Genomic DNA, 16,230 nt, shown 5'->3' on the forward strand with positions numbered 1-16,230 from the left:
TTATGTACACTTTTAGAAGTACAAATTTTAAATTATGACGTTAAAATCCATTTCATTTGAAAGGGAGATGATCATTTTCCACTTAAAACATGCAACACCAATCAGTATAAAATAAATATGATAAATTGGTATGAATTGTAACATTACTTCTATTAAATTAACATGTGTTCAAAATGTACGATAAAATGCATGTAAAAATTACATATTCTATTAAAAATGCAGAATCACATATATTTTGAGCAAATATTAATTTAATAAATTGAGTTATATGAAATTTCTCCGGCCCCAATTTAAATGAAAACTTTATCTTAATTCTTTGAGGAAAACTTTGTTCAAATACGAAAGTTTAAAATAATAAATTCAATAATTTAGTTAATATTTAACACTATTATTAAATACAATTTCTGTTAATGAGTGAGGTGTACAATATTTAACTAAAATAAATAATATTATATAAAGTTAGGATTCCTACTTAAAATCACTCTTATGATATTATGTTAACTCAAAGTTTTAAAAAAATATCATTTAATTCAAAATTTAATACTTCGTATCAAAAGATAAATAAGTAAAAAGAGTTGACATTAATTATGTATGCTTATGAATATTAATTAAACGTGAATGTATAGATGGAGTATTTGGGAATGTTTTTCTAAAATTAAGGTTGATATATATATTATTATTTTTTAATTAAGATTGAGATTGAAATTTAGGGTTGCCTCTTTTCATTAATAAAATGTATGGTATTTGGGAATGTTACAATTTACAATTTCTCCCTTAATCACAGTGATTGCAATGTCCTGTTTCGTTAGAATATTTTTGTTAAATCTTATTGGAGGGGGTATGATAGTTATTTCACGCAACCAAAAATGATAAAAATACCCAAACATAAGATAAAAAAAAAAAAAAAAAAGAAGACAAAAAAAAAAGAAAAAAGAGGGAAAAGCATCAAATTCAGAAAAACAAAAAAGGCTAAAATAAAAAAGAAAAATTAGAAAAAGAAAGAAAAAGCGAAAGAAGGGAAAAACCCGTGGTCGTTGCAGTTTCACAATTAGCCCCCGTCACGAGTCAAAGTGGATAGATATAATTCATTACAAACTCACGAGATAATTCATACTTTAATAATTAACGTGGCAAGTGTTACGTAGACTGTCACCTAATTTTGTAAATATAATAAATGTCATACAAAATTACTTATATTAAAAGTTATAATACTCTTGATAGAACTCAAAAACATAAAAGTGGTTTGTTGAAAGATAAAATTAATAGGATTTTTTTAAAAGAAAAAATAAAATTAGTTCGTTGAATGGTAAAATTAAGAGAATGCTAGAGCTGCAATTATTTTACTACTTTTTTTTTCTTTTTTTTTTTTTGAGAAAATTATTTTACTACTTACTCACATGTGTTATCATGTAATTTGAGCCGCATCATCTACTAACTTCTTTTTTTTTTTAAAAAAAAAAATTTATGTTATGTTTTTTACACCTTCCGATTATAATCACGTGCATAAGCTGTAAAACAGTAAAAGATTATATTGGTATAGCATTTTTCTAAAATTAATTGAGATTTCATCGAGCGGGACAATTTATTTTCAAGAAGAAAATTTTATCCGCGAAGTCGCCTATACCCACGAATAGGCGACCTGGCATATTGCAGACGAACGGTCTTATAATATAAACGACTGACGTATAACCTCCACCATCACCGCCGTTTAAGACTTCGACCCTGTCTCTTTCGCCGGTACACCGTACAAGTTCCCCAAAACTGAAAGCGTTCACTCTGCTAAAAATGCTATTGGCATCCAAATTACCGAAACGACGCTCCGCCCTTCTCTAATTTACATCTCCATGGCCATCTCCATCTCCAACCTTCCCTCTCTCACCTCCCTCCGTTTCGCAAACAGAAAGCCTCTCCCAATTCACAATTCGAAACCCTTAATTCTCACCTCTAAAACCAAACCCCAATCCGCATTTCTCATCACATTCCAAAACGGCAAACGAAAACGCCACCGTTTCAAAACCCGAAGCTCGGTGCTCCCAGACCCGGAAAACTGGGTCCGTTTTAGTCGGTCGGTTTTACCTGGTGGCAGTTGGTGGAGTCTGAGCAGGGATAACCATGTAGATATGACGGCGGCGAAGCCAATCACCGTCATTGTTGCTCTCCGTCGAATGTGGGAATTGATTGCCGGTGATCGATGGGTTCTTTTTGTTGCGTTTGGTTCCTTAGTCATCGCTGCGCTTTCAGAGATATCAATACCAAGTGTATTGGCAGCCTCTATCTTTTCTGCACAGAGTGGTGAGACCATGGTGTTCTCTAGGAACTCAGAGCTCTTAGTTATGCTGTGTTTAACGTCGGGGATATGCAGGTTGGTTCATGCATATCAGGATATGCTATGTGGAAAGTATAGGAAATTGTAATTGAGCTGTTTCTATAACTTTTGATATTGAGGTGACAAAGTTTTCTTCCAAACTGCCGAACTGGGTTGGAGGAAATTCCTTAAACTCAGCCTATTAAACTGCCATATGTTCTTAGAGCATACGAATGCAATTACATGCTCTAAGGACATGCAGTTTAATAAATTTAGTTAGAAGAATTTACTATTAAGGAAATTTAACATATGGCAGTTTAATTTCCTCCAACCCAGTTTGGAGGAAAACTTTGTTCTATTGAGGGGCTTGGTTGTTTACTATATTTCATTGGAATTTCAGTGGCCTGCGAAGTGGCTGTTTTGGAATTGCGAATATGATATTGGTAAGTCGGTCGATCTTAGTTCTTCTCGAAGAATGTCTCTTTCTTTTCCATTTTTTTTTTGGTACCAATAAATACTGTGGTCTGTTGTGATAGGCACAGGATCTTCTAAGGTCTATCTAATCATTATTCCTTCTGCTTTAGCCATTATCAGTTTCTGAAATTACCCATTAATGTTTGTCAAATGCTTGCAATTATCAATGTATTAAGGAATTCTAGCTGATATCGGTTTTTTTTTTTTTTTTTGGCCTCATTTTTACAAGTAAGAAGTTGTGTATCTTCTTTCCACCATTGTTACCTGAATTTTACTTGTAGCTTTTTTCAGGCATAGTGAATATGACATCACATAATGCTCCGTATGTCATATTGCAGGTTAAGCGCCTCAGGGAAACTCTACATTCATCAATTCTTTTTCAGGTTTGGCTTTATTTAGCAATTGGAACATATGAGGTGCCATGCGCATCTCTCAAGCAATCTATGTTGGCAGAACTCTTTGTTGTATCTGTTTTTCATTCAATATATTACTGGTGTTATCTTTGATGTAGGATATATCCTTTTTCGACAGAGAAGCAGTTGGTGATTTGACGAGCAGGCTTGGGGCAGATTGTCAGCAACTGTCTCATGTTATTGGGAATAATGTTCATCTGATATTACGCAATGCTGTTCAGGTTGCAGTCTTTATCAAATACTTTTTTGTGCCCCTCAATGTGCCTTCAGTGTTAGAATCAAATTTATGGTCAAATTTTTATGTGTAGGGGACAGGTGCATTGATCAATCTGCTGACTTTATCTTGGCCTCTTGCATTATCAGCTTTGGTGATATGCTTTGTTCTATCTACAATCTTTCTGTTTTATGGCCGGTACGCATCTGTACCTTCTCTCAACTTCATAGGCCTAGCACATTAGTCTTTTAAAACAAGAGTTTGTGTTTCCAAGAAATCTGTTATTGTAAAGTGATGTACTGATTATTTTTGTGTATACAAGTTGTCCTGATCCCTGTATTGTTTCCTATCAGGCTGCTCTCCCTGCTTATTCTTTGCTACAAGAGCTTTCTTGGTCTGATCATATCCTCAAACAATATAGATGAAGGGAAATTAAGTCTTGTATAATCCTTGCATGCATATGAATCTATGCCAACAAGTTGTTAAATTATTATTATTTATAAAAATGTTGGAGTTTTGACTCCTTCCTATTAATTCACTATGAGGAGGGGAACACATTAGGTTTTTTTCATTGCATCTGATTTCCTAAAGTATCAGATTTGGTACGGACAAAGTCCACTATCTATTTTTTTTTTTTTTAGAGGTATCCTTCATTTAAAATCTTTTGCTACTGTGGATACTTCTAATGGATCTGCTCTTTTGTTTTAAGAGTAAAACTTTACAATGTTCAGTTTGGGGAAAAAGAAAAAAAGAAAAAAGCAAAAAGCGTGTGTTATGCCTTTAGTGTTTAGCTTCCTTCAGATTTAGACAGTAGTCATCAGAAATACTGAAATGGGAAGGGCTTAAATAACTGCATGTGAGAATTTGCATCTAAATTCTTTCTTAAAACATCTTTTATATATGGAGGATCTTCTCCGTATCAGCAACTGTAGGGTAACTCTAAATTGTTTCCTTGATAGAGGTGTTGTCTATATGCATAAACTCAAATGTTTATTGCTTCCTGTTGCACTAAGATTTTTCACTATCTGCTTATAAGGGTGTCTCTTTTACTAGCCTCTAGATTGTTTGAAGGCATTTTTAAAACCTTCTCTGGTTAACAGGTACCAAAAGAGAGCTGCAAAGTTAACCCAAGAGTTCACTGCTGGTGCTAATGAAGTATAAGCAGAAAACTGATCTATATTGCTTCTGAAAGTTTTGACACTTGAATAATTTTTTGGTATGCTCATTTGCTCTTCCTTTTCGTATTTAGGTTGCGCAAGAAACACTTTCTTTAATGAGAACTGTCCGGGTTTATGGAACTGAAAGGAAAGAACTTGGAAGGTAATAATTCCTACCATTAAGTATCCTTTTTTCATGATCCCCCGTCCCCTTAGTTTCCCTCTGTTGTATTGCTTAGGGAAAAAAAAAAGGATCCTATTTTCATAGTTGTTTCTTTGGTGGACTTCCCTTACTAGCAAGTCATTACCCAAAACGCCCTTATGTATTTATATGCATCATCATGATACTATTAAGTGATCCATCCTATATGGTGTTAGGTACAAGCAATGGCTGGACAGGTTAGCTTTTATAAACATTCGAGAAAGCATGGCTTATGGATTGTGGAATATGAGTTTCAATACGCTATATCGTTCAACACAGGTTTGGCAAGGTTTTAATTGATCAAAAACCATCAGCTTTGGGTTAAATGCTAGTTTTCTCCAAAACTCTCTATGCTCCAGGTTTCATGTTTATTTAGTTAGTGGTAGTGTAGTTATGCATAAGATTAGATATATGGGTGTGTAGCATTGAAGGGCAACCTGCCGTTCACTAATTTTAGCTACCCAAGACCCCCAGGAAAAAACAAAAAACAAAAACGGTGGTTTTAGCCATACCATGATCCAAACAATGATATTGTGATCAGTAAAGACCACATTTTTTATTGACAAAATTTGGTTTTGGCCCCAAAAGTATCCTATTTCCTGAAAGTATCCCAGTCATATCGAACAATGGGAGTTTCAGGTTTTGAGTAATTATGAGTGGAGCTTCCCTGTGATGAATCTGTAGCACCAGTGCACTTGCTCCGTATCAATGAATGTAATAGGTGATGAAAGGCTGCACTCTTACGCCAATGCTGAAAAAGGGCTGAACTTTTATTGGGAGTTCAAAACTTCTGATGTCTAGGTTGGGTTAAGTTGTTGCCAATAATTTTATAACCCAATGTTATTTTTTCTTGGATTGGTGAAAAAATGATGGAAGGAAATCTGAAATACAATGAAGATACGTAATGCCCAACATCTGATGTGTGAAGAGATGGATTCCAAAGCAATAAATTGCTTGTATAGCGTTATTATGTTCTCTATGTTACTCGTCCTTCTGGTCTAAGGGTCTCATACGGCATGCACCAGACCACAAGATTCTAAATAATGACTGAACCATACAACACACTTGTGAGTCATGTACTCCTACAGCTTAACTATATATATGTTCATTCTTGTACGTGATCTAGGGTACATAAACTGACAAATGCATATGTTTCAAGAGTGTTTTCATTAATTGATTGTTAATACATTACAAAAATATTGAAGCTTATTTCTGTTTCAAAAACTTTTCAAAAGAAAAGTACAGTTATTAAGAAGAAAAAAAAAGTGGGAACTACTGTATGAGGGAAGTACTATAAAAAAAGGGTGTCGGAGATGCTTACCATTTATAATGAACATCCCTGACTAAAAACAAATGCTTCTGGATGTATTGCAAAAGTTGCATTTTAAATAAAGATTTGTAACTTGACTTCCACGCTGTTTGACAAATTATATTTTACAGGTCATTGCGCTACTGTTAGGAGGAATGTCAATTATGAGTGGTCATGTGTCGCCTGAACAACTTACTAAGTATATATTGTACTGTGAGTGGTTAATTTATGCTACATGGAGGCTCACAGATAATTTATCATCATTACTACAGTCCGTTGGAGCTAGTGAAAAGGTCTTCCAGTTAATAGATCTCTTGCCTAGTGACCAATTTCTATCGAAAGGCAAGCACTCTGTGTCCAGTGGAACTGTAAATATTCTTTTGATTAATGAGCCTTACTCATGCTGTAGAAACCAAGGTCCATAATTATACATTAGTTACGATTATCACTATTGTGTAAAATGAGATTTCTTCTTGAAATTGTTTTGATAAATATTGCATTTTTATGTGATCTTTTATAGTGCAACCTGTCTTTGCTTTTAGGTAATGCTTGCCTTGTTTGAAGAAACATTGAATAGGGAAAGTGAATCCTGATGCATTTAGATTGAGAATATGCCAAAATTTTGTGAATTTTAGTTTCAGCATTTCTAGTTCTAAGGTGATGATTCGCTTTTGTTTCAATTTAGAATATGCCATAATATTTTCTATTGGTGTGTCCTGCTTTCAATAGGGGTGAAATTGAAGAGGGTAATGGGACATATTCAGTTTGTGAATGTATCATTTCACTATCCTTCAAGGTTAACGGTATGTTTTTTCTAGGTGAAATTGATTTTAATTTATCTTCCTTTTTGTGTTACAAGTGTTTTCTTTTGTTACCTGTCACATAAATTCATAGAAAAGTGGAAGACATACGAGTTCTTTGCAGCCCATAAAGGACTCACTAGTTAGTGACATTGGAACAGGTGCCCATTCTAGAAGACATAAATATCTCTGTTCAAGCAAATGAAGTGGTTGCAATTGTAAGAAATTTCTTTGCTTATATAATACCATTCCTCATGATGCTGGTGTTAAGATTTAAGGATTGTCTGCGCTTCTAAATTTTGCCTAGGTTGGTCCAAGTGGTAGTGGAAAAAGCACAATTGTCAATCTTTTGCTTCGTCTTTATGAGCCAAGTAATGGTCAGGTAAGCTACAATTACTCTTGCATCTCACTTTAGCATCTTTAAATGAAATCAATAATTATATTGAATGAAGGATTTATGACCTATTACTAAATGAGTTGTGGTGTTCTAAAATTGTTTTCTTTTTCTTGGACAATGGTCAATATGCTCTAAAGAACAACCTCAACGCTCTTCACCCTGTAACCAACTTCTCATTATCAATGATTGATGTGTGTAAGTTAGGCCTTGGAACTGTAGGTTTCCAGGTATTGCTTATCTACACCCCAATTAGCACGTTGCAAATGGTTGTATGTCAGATCATTTGTGGATTATAGAAATGACTAGCCTTTATTTCCATACGACAAAGGCAACCTGAGAGGAAGTCGCTAGAAAAGATGAATATGGTTTGATTCCCAATGACCCGTTCATTTACTGCTGGAAAGCATATCAATATATATTATATAGCTTTCAAAATTGATGGTTAAAATTTTGAAAACCTTTTGGACCATCTGAAGTATGACCGAATCCTATTCTTCTTGATTGCCTTTTGGGATGGAAACAGGAATGCAGTATGATGGGGGTAGACCTATATAATGATGTCTTTAGATTGTGAAACTAGATGTTAGAATGTGATAAAGTTGTCTTTAAGTTAGAATCTGATGGTTCTATCCTCTTTTTGTCCTTTATACCCTTTGTGGTTTAAACTTGATATATTTATTCTGTTGAGTGAAAGCAACAGAAGAACGATAGAGAACAACTTTTGACCGCTAAATCTAGCAATGAGCTTCTTTTATCTTTGGGTAGTGTTTTCCAGGACGCAGTTCTACCAGTACTAGTAAATTATGGTTATTGGATCTTCTGTAAAAGGTGCCTCTGATTGCAGATTTTTGTTGACGGTTTCCCTCTAAGAGAGCTGGATATTGGGTGGCTGAGAGAAAAAGTTGGATTTGTTGGGCAGGTTAGATTACATAAACTAAAAGGCATACTGAAGATGGCTGACTATAATATAAAAATCTTCGTTTCAGACAGGAACCCCATCTCTTTCATATGGACATCAAGTCAAACATTAGATATGGTTGCTCTAGACACATTGAACAGGAAGATATAGAATGGGCTGCGAAGCAGGCCTATGCTCATGAATTCATCTCATCTCTTCCTGATGGTTATGATACCCTCGTTGATGATAATTTACTGAGCGGGGGACAGAAGCAGCGAATTGCTATTGCTCGGGCCATTCTTAGAGACCCTGCTATTCTGATCCTTGATGAAGCCACCAGTGCTCTAGATTCTGAAAGTGAACATTATGTTAAGGCAAGTACTTTCCAGTGTCAATTTCTCTAATTTCTATTTTACAAAAGAAAAAAAAAAGAAAGAAAGAGAAGAAATGATATGCATGTAAATGCTAGCTCACTGTTTCTGGCAGTGTTATTTTAGGGGGTTCTTCATTCGTTCAGAAATGACATCAGAGGAAAAAGAACTGTCATTGTCATAGCACATAGGTCATTTTCAGTTCCCTTTTTTTTAAAAAAATTATTTATTAATAAAAAATTATGTTCTGAAGTTTTAATTGTGAGAAAATTTGCATTATGTTTGTCGATGTTTTACAGGCTCTCTACCATTAAAGCTGCTGATAGAATCATAGTACTGGATGGTGGTCGAGTCACTGAGGTTAGAGCTTCTTTTTGGGCATTCAAGATAACTATGTAATTGTCATTGTCATCGTCATTGTACACCGCATATGATCATGTAGAATGTGAAGTGTGTCCAAATATCAGATAGCTTTTTTGTTGTAGCATTGATTAATTTGAGATGCTAGGGTTTTTTTGCCAGACCCAATTTATCCTCTGCCATTTTACTTTATTCATCGTTGCCTGTGCTTTTCCACTAGTACATCATATGAGATTCTTCAATGAATTTGGGGCCTCATATTATGGGTCTCCCTGTGATATCCACCATGCAAAAGGTTGGCCTAATTTCTATAATAACATGGATGCATATAATCATAATGTATATTTGATTTGTGCATGTGCAGATGGGTGACCACACCGAGCTCCTTCTCAAGGGTGGCTTGTACGCACAGTTATTTAAAGTTCAAACGGCTGTTTTGGCTTGATTCAAGATCAATTTTTGGTTACACAGGTTTGATGGCTTCATTCTTTCTCTGTATGTTCATCTATGCAATTACAGACTATGGAATGGAGTTCTCTGTTTTTAGAATTTTATAGAATTGTATTTGTGATGAGATAATAGAAATGGATAAGAAATAGAAGAATTGTATTGATGAATTGAAGGAACAGGAAAGATAGCTGATTCGAGTTCAGCAAAACTCCATAACTGGGATGATTCGAGCTCACCCAAAGCTCCAAAGTTAGACAAACTTACAATCAATTTTCGTACCTTTTCTCCCAGATGCAACTGGGCTTTTATCACTCTTCTATGAACTAACTCATGAACCACTAACAAACTTCTAACAAACAAGCCCAAAGAAGGCGTAACAAACAAGCCCAATTACAATACTGAACTGGTGCAACTACAATATCAAAACGGTGCACTTTAAGGACTTAATCGAAACGGTGCGTAATAAGCTTTCTCTCCACGCTCCAGAGTCTTCTTCTTCTGACGACTGAAATGACACTACCCATCAACTCACCTTATTGCTACACTGCCCAAAGTCTCACCAGTTCAAACCACAAAGCAACGTTCACTTCCATTACTGCCCAATCTTGTCTTCTTAGCTCCAATACAGTCTTCCTACCTCCATTACAATCGCTCCCTCTTCAAAGCACCTTGCCCTCAAGGTGGGGATACTTTGCTTTCAAAGGCCAAAAATCCTCCCAAGTGGCATCCTCCGGAGCTGTACCTTGCCACTGTACCAAAACCTCAGGAACAGCCTGGTTCTGAAATTTCCGAATACGCCTTTGAAGAATCTTCTGTGGCTCCGGTTGGATTGCTCCCCCACTATCCACCGGAGGTAAGGTCGGTAACAAAATGGAGCGCTGACCCAGTTTTTTCTTAAGGCACGAGACATGGAAAACTGGGTGGATCTTGGATTCAGCTGGTAGATCCAGGCGATAGGCAACCTCTCCAATCTTCTTAATAACCAAGAATGGTCCATAAAATCTGGGGGAAAGCTTCAAACACTTCCTGATGGCCAATGTCTTCTGTCGATATGGCTGCAACCTCAGGTATACTAAATCCCCTGGAACAAAACTTCTCTCGGTGTGCCGTCGATCATACTGACTTTTCTGTCTTTCCTGTGCTGCCAACAGGTTATGTCGAAGCAAGGACAGAGTCTGCTCCCTAGATCGAAGGGTGTCGTCTACCGCCTGATTCCTGGAAGTGCCAGGTATATACTCTATCAACTTGGGTGGTAAAATACCATATAATGTCTCAAAAGGTGTAAGCTTAGAAGAAGCATGGTAATTGGTGTTATACCAATACTCAGCCATAGCCAACCAGTGAGACCATGCTTTAGGTGTCTCCCCTGCATAACATCTTAAATAATGCTCCAAACATTTATTAACCACCTCAGTTTGACCATCTGACTGAGGGTGATAGGCCGAACTCATAGCCAAAGACACACCCTGTAGAGTAAACATCTCATGCCAAAAAGAACTTGTAAACACAGCATCTCTGTCTGTAACAATTGAAACTGGCAAGCCATGTAATTTAAAAACATGTTGCATGAAAAGACTAGCAATTTTAGAAGCTGTAAATGGATGTGCAACCGAAATAAAATGAGCATACTTGGACAATCTATCCACAACCACCATAATCACACTAGCACCTTGAGAAATCGGCAGACCCTCAATAAAGTCCATGGATATATCAGCCCAAACCTTAGTAGGAATTGGGAGGGGCTGAAGTAATCCAGCTGGAAGAAGAGTCTCATGCTTTTGTCTCTGACACACATCACATTCTCTGACATATCTCTTAAGATCAGCTCTCAGCCCTGGCCAGTAAAAATCATGCTTAGCACGATGAAGTGTCTTCTGATAGCCCGAATGCCCAGCAGCAGGGCTATCATGAACTAAATGTAGGATCTTAGTTCGAAGAAACTCATCATTACCCACTACAATTCTGCCTTTATATAGCAATAACCCACCCCGTAAACTGTATTTAGATGAGCCTTCTGTATTTGCCAATAAATCCGAAATTCTACTCTGCACATCAGGATCCGAAGTATAACTTTTCATGATGTCTTCCACCCAAGTCGGATTAGGAAATGTGATACTGAATAACACTTCATCATTAAGATTCTGTTCCGGAGTCTCCTCAAACTCTCTGGACAAGGCATCAGCAACCTTGTTTTCAATCCCCTTTTTATACTCAATCAAGAAGTCATAACCCAAAAGTTTGGTCAACCACTTCTGTTGAGTTGGAGTACCAACCTTTTGCTCCAGTAAATACTTCAAACTCTGATGATCAGTTTTGATTTTAAAAGTCTGACCTAACAGATACGGTCTCCACTTCTTTACTGCACAAACCAATGCAAATAACTCTTTTTCATAAGTAGACAAATGAAGAGCCTTGCCTTTCAAAGCCTTGCTGAAAAAAGCAATTGGTTGATGATCCTGCATCAAAACAGCCCCCACTCCTAAACCCGAGGCATCACATTCAATGATGAAGGGTTTCTCAAAATCAGGAAGAATTAACACAGGGGGTGTCGCCACTGCCTGTTTAAGCAATTCAAACGCCTGAGTAGCTTCTTTATTCCAAATAAAAGAGTCTTTTTTGAGTAAAGCCGTCAAGGGTGCAGCAATGATTCCATATCCCTTAATAAATTTCCTGTAGTAACCTGTTAAACCCAAAAATCCTCGTAATGACTTGAGGGACTTAGGAACATGCCATTGGAGCATACTGGCCGTCTTCTTAGGATCAGCTCTAACCCCATCAGCCGAAATAATATGGCCCAAATATTCAATTTCAGAGCAACCAAATCTGCACTTGACTTCTTTAGCATATAGTTGCTGATGTAGTAACACCTCTAACACCATCTGTAAATGTACTAAATGATCCTCCTTAGTGCGACTGTACACCAAAATGTCATCAAAAAAGACTAATACAAACTTTCTCAAAAAGGGTTTGAACACATGATTCATCAACCCTTGAAAAGTTGAGGGGGCATTGGTCAAGCCAAAAGGCATGACCAAAAATTCATAATGCCCCTCATGTGTCCTGAATGCCGTTTTAGGCACATCCTCAGGTTTAACCCTTATTTGATGATAGCCAGACCTTAAGTCTAACTTAGAGAAAATCCGAGACCCATGTAGCTCATCCAGTAGTTCATCTACTACTGGAATTGGAAATTTATCTTTGACAGTAGCTTTGTTTAAAGCCCTGTAATCCATACACATTCTCCAACTACCATCAGCTTTCCTTACTAATAATACTGGAGAAGAAAATGGTGACTGGCTTGGCCGAATAGCCCCTGATTCAAGTAACTCCCTCACAATCTTCTCAATTTCGCCCTTCTGATAATGGGGATAGCGATAAGGCCTAACAGATATTGGAGCTGAACCCTCCTTAAGCACAATCTGGTGGTCATGGGATCTGATAGGCGGTAAACCTGTAGGTTCTGCAAAAACCTTCTGAAACTGAGCCAACAAATCAGCAAAATCAGGATTCCTATCGGCATTAGTAGTCTGAATGTCTGAAGACACTAATTGTAATACCAACCCCTTCCTTCTCACACTAGGCAATTTTGAAAACAACCCACCATCCTCCAATTTTGATTCAGTTGGGTTTAAACCTTTGAGTAAAATAGCCTTCTTGAACAACGTAAACTCCATAGTCAAAGCAGCAAAATCCCAAACAATAGGGCCCAATGTCCGTAACCACTGGATACCCAATACCATGTCACAACCACCCAATGGTAAAATGTAAAAATCAGTCACAAAAGAATTGCCTTGCATATGAACATTTAACCCCTCACAGACCCCTTTAGTGTGAATAATCTGTCCATTTGCCACCTTAACTGCAATATTACTGACCTGCTGAATCTCTAAGGCCAACTTTGAGGAAATTGATGTATCCAAGAAGTTATGCGAACTCCCGGAATCAATCAAAATGATTACCCCTTGATATTTAATCATGCCCCATAACCTCATAGTTCTAGGATTAGGAGACCCTGTAATAGCATGTAAAGAAATTTCTGGATTGTCATAACATTCATTAATTCCTTCCACAGCCATACAATCCGTGGTTTCAAGGAAATCTTCCTCACTCTGCTCACCAAACAAATCACACCCCTCCAAAACATAAATCTTCCCCTTAGTGCACACATGGTTCCTATTCCATTTTTCATCACAAGTGTAACACAACCCTTTTCTCTTCCTATCCTCCATTTGGGCTGAGGATAATTTCTGTATAAGAATATTAGAACGTGGAACCATACTAGAAGAATTATCTCTTTTATTCCCCATTTCCACTTTGGCATCACTAGCCATATTACTCCTATTACTCTGCCAATTCAAATTCGTATAAGAACTGAATTTAGAGGTCCTTCTAGAATTTAAGACACATTCCTCCTGAATCTTAGCCATAGCAAATGCCTTATTCAAATTCTGAGGATCCAATAACCTCAAGGGCAGTCTAATGTCATCTTTAAGGCCACTTAAAAAACAACTCAATTTGTACTTCTCAGATAAATTTTTTAATCTATTAGAAAGTACCTCAAATTTGGTTTTGTAAAGAGTGACAGTAGAAGTCTGTCTGAGTCGAGTAATTGCCTCCATAGGATCATCATAGGCTGGCCCAAATCTCAACAATAAGGCCTCTGCAAAATTCTTCCATGTAGAAAAATATCCAGACTCATCTGAATCTTGAAACCATATCAATGCGTCACCCTCCATATGAAAAGCAGTAGTCTTTAATTTCTGTCGCTCTGTAGATTGATAACGGTCAAAATACTGCTCTGCCTTGTATAACCACCCAGTTGGATTGTCCCCATTAAACTTGGGAAAATCCAATTTTGCTGGCCGCTGTTGCTGACTTCTCTCCCAACGATCCTCATCAAAATCCCAGCCATACCTCCTCCTTTCTTGACGATTCTGGTGGTCAGATCCATATTGATCGTCCTCCTCATTCTGCCTCATCCACCTTTGCTTCTCTTCATGATAACCAACTTTGCTTCTATTAGCCTCAGGAATTTCATCTTCTTGAAAATCTTTTTCGTAAAAATTTCTGGTTACTCGTCGTGGTGGCACTTCATTATCATTTCCTTGCACTTCTTTATCTTTGCCCTTCATGTATTTCTCCATTCTTGCCATAGCTTGTTGTAACATTAACAGATTATTGTTGGTTTCATTTTTGTCAGCCGCCAAAGAATGAAAAGACGCTGTCAACTGATCTAGCTGATTCTTGTTCTCCTGGATGAGCACAACTTGCTGCTTCAATGTATCTCCCTGGTGCCGAAAACCATCTTCCAGTTGCTTCACAGAATCAGACAAATGGGTCATCCGTGTGCCTTCTGCCATCAAGATCGAGTGCTCTGATACCACTTGGAATGGAGTTCTCTGTTTTTAGAATTTTATAGAATTGTATTTGTGATGAGATAATAGAAATGGATAAGAAATAGAAGAATTGTATTGATGAATTGAAGGAACAGGAAAGATAGCTGATTCGAGTTCAGCAAAACTCCATAACTGGGATGATTCGAGCTCACCCAAAGCTCCAAAGTTAGACAAACTTACAATCAATTTTTGTACCTTTTCTCCCAGATGCAACTGGGCTTTTATCACTCTTCTATGAACTAACTCATGAACCACTAACAAACTTCTAACAAACAAGCCCAAAGAAGGCGTAACAAACAAGCCCAATTACAATACTGAACTGGTGCAACTACAATATCAAAACGGTGCACTTTAAGGACTTAATCGAAACGGTGCGTAATAAGCTTTCTCTCCACGCTCCAGAGTCTTCTTCTTCTGACGACTGAAATGACACTACCCATCAACTCACCTTATTGCTACACTGCCCAAAGTCTCACCAGTTCAAACCACAAAGCAACGTTCACTTCCATTACTGCCCAATCTTGTCTTCTTAGCTCCAATACAGTCTTCCTACCTCCATTACAGACTATTCTTTTAGCGTGCTATTGCTTGAACCCTTTGTTTTGTTTTTTGTTTTTTTTTGGTTTTTTTTTTTTATAAGGAAAGCAATCTCATTGGAAAGCGCAGAGAGACGCAACAAACTACACAAAAAGTATACAAGAGAGACTCCTAGTTAAGGAGAAAACAAAAAAAGAATACAAGTCCAAAAATTTCGTAAAACTAAAAAGTGAGGACTTTTGTACACTGTCATTCAAGCATAAAGAGATTTGAACATAACGATTTTTAACTCTTAATACTGAAATTCACACAATCTATGTTTTATCTTATCTTAAGAAATGCGAGGGGTACCAAATTTTTTACCAAGAGATGGATACCAAGATGATGTGGAGTTTATTCATTGAAGATGATCAAAACAATTAATAAAAAAAAATGTTACGGGTACCAACAAATAAGTTCTACATCATCTTGGTACCTATCTCTTGATAAAAGATTTCATACCTCTAGCATTTCTCATCTTATTATCTTAGACTTTTCCCCATTTACACTTTCTTGTAATTATTTTTGGGGAAAAATGTACTTTTCCCATTTTTGCTTCTGAAGATTGAAAAGTAACACTATCTTACAAACTATCAAATTGTGATACTTTCGTCTTCTATCCGTTAAGTTTTTCCTTTTTTTTTTTTTTTTTGGACATAATTTAAGTCACTTGTGACACGTGTTTCTTTAGCCGATAAACTATATATATATATATATATAGAAAAAAAATGCCCCTATGTTAAGTAAAAAAAAGAGGGTTAAGCGAAAAAAGGGGATCGAATTGCTTATTGATTTGCACTTTTCTGTAATTCTTTTTGAATTATAATTTCCTGGTGATTTTTTTTTTGATAAGTAAAATATATAAAAAAGGTGCAAAGGGGCGCAACCCAAAATACACATAAAGTATA

The 16,230-nt window shown here is 36.6% G+C and overlaps 1 protein-coding gene across 2 annotated transcripts; it reads left to right on the plus strand.

The window, feature by feature from the left end:
- The first annotated feature begins 1,667 nt into the window (after positions 1-1,667).
- LOC133859895 (ABC transporter B family member 26, chloroplastic-like) lies at positions 1,668-15,808 on the plus strand. 2 transcript variants are annotated; one of them, XM_062295468.1, is made up of 18 exons: positions 1,668-2,362; positions 2,706-2,748; positions 3,118-3,162; positions 3,291-3,413; positions 3,501-3,604; positions 4,507-4,561; positions 4,656-4,726; positions 4,942-5,044; positions 6,206-6,416; positions 6,804-6,877; positions 7,036-7,092; positions 7,182-7,256; positions 8,116-8,190; positions 8,262-8,543; positions 8,667-8,731; positions 8,840-8,900; positions 9,265-9,371; positions 15,387-15,808. In XM_062295468.1, the coding sequence occupies exons 1-17, from the start codon at positions 1,845-1,847 to the stop codon at positions 9,343-9,345; spliced, it is 2,043 nt and encodes a 680-aa protein (XP_062151452.1). In that variant the 5' UTR covers positions 1,668-1,844; the 3' UTR covers positions 9,346-9,371; positions 15,387-15,808. The 2 variants fall into 2 exon arrangements, with proteins under 2 accessions (XP_062151452.1, XP_062151453.1); XM_062295469.1 differs by having other exon boundaries at positions 15,392-15,808.
- The last annotated feature ends 422 nt before the right edge of the window (positions 15,809-16,230 follow it).

This window comes from Alnus glutinosa, chromosome 2 (assembly GCF_958979055.1).
Source record: "Alnus glutinosa chromosome 2, dhAlnGlut1.1, whole genome shotgun sequence".
NCBI lineage: Eukaryota > Viridiplantae > Streptophyta > Magnoliopsida > Fagales > Betulaceae > Alnus > Alnus glutinosa.

What these genes read in the sequence shown, in the direction of transcription:
- LOC133859895 (XM_062295468.1), top strand. Translation starts at nt 1,845, where the DNA reads ATGGCCATCTCCATCTCCAACCTTCCCTCTCTCACCTCCCTCCGTTTC. An exon ending in ATCTTTCTGTTTTATGGCCG is followed by an intron (nt 3,605 to 4,506) that starts GTACGCATCTGT and finishes TCTGGTTAACAG; the next exon opens with GTACCAAAAGAGAGCTGCAA. An exon ending in TCACTGCTGGTGCTAATGAA is followed by an intron (nt 4,562 to 4,655) that starts GTATAAGCAGAA and finishes TTTCGTATTTAG; the next exon opens with GTTGCGCAAGAAACACTTTC.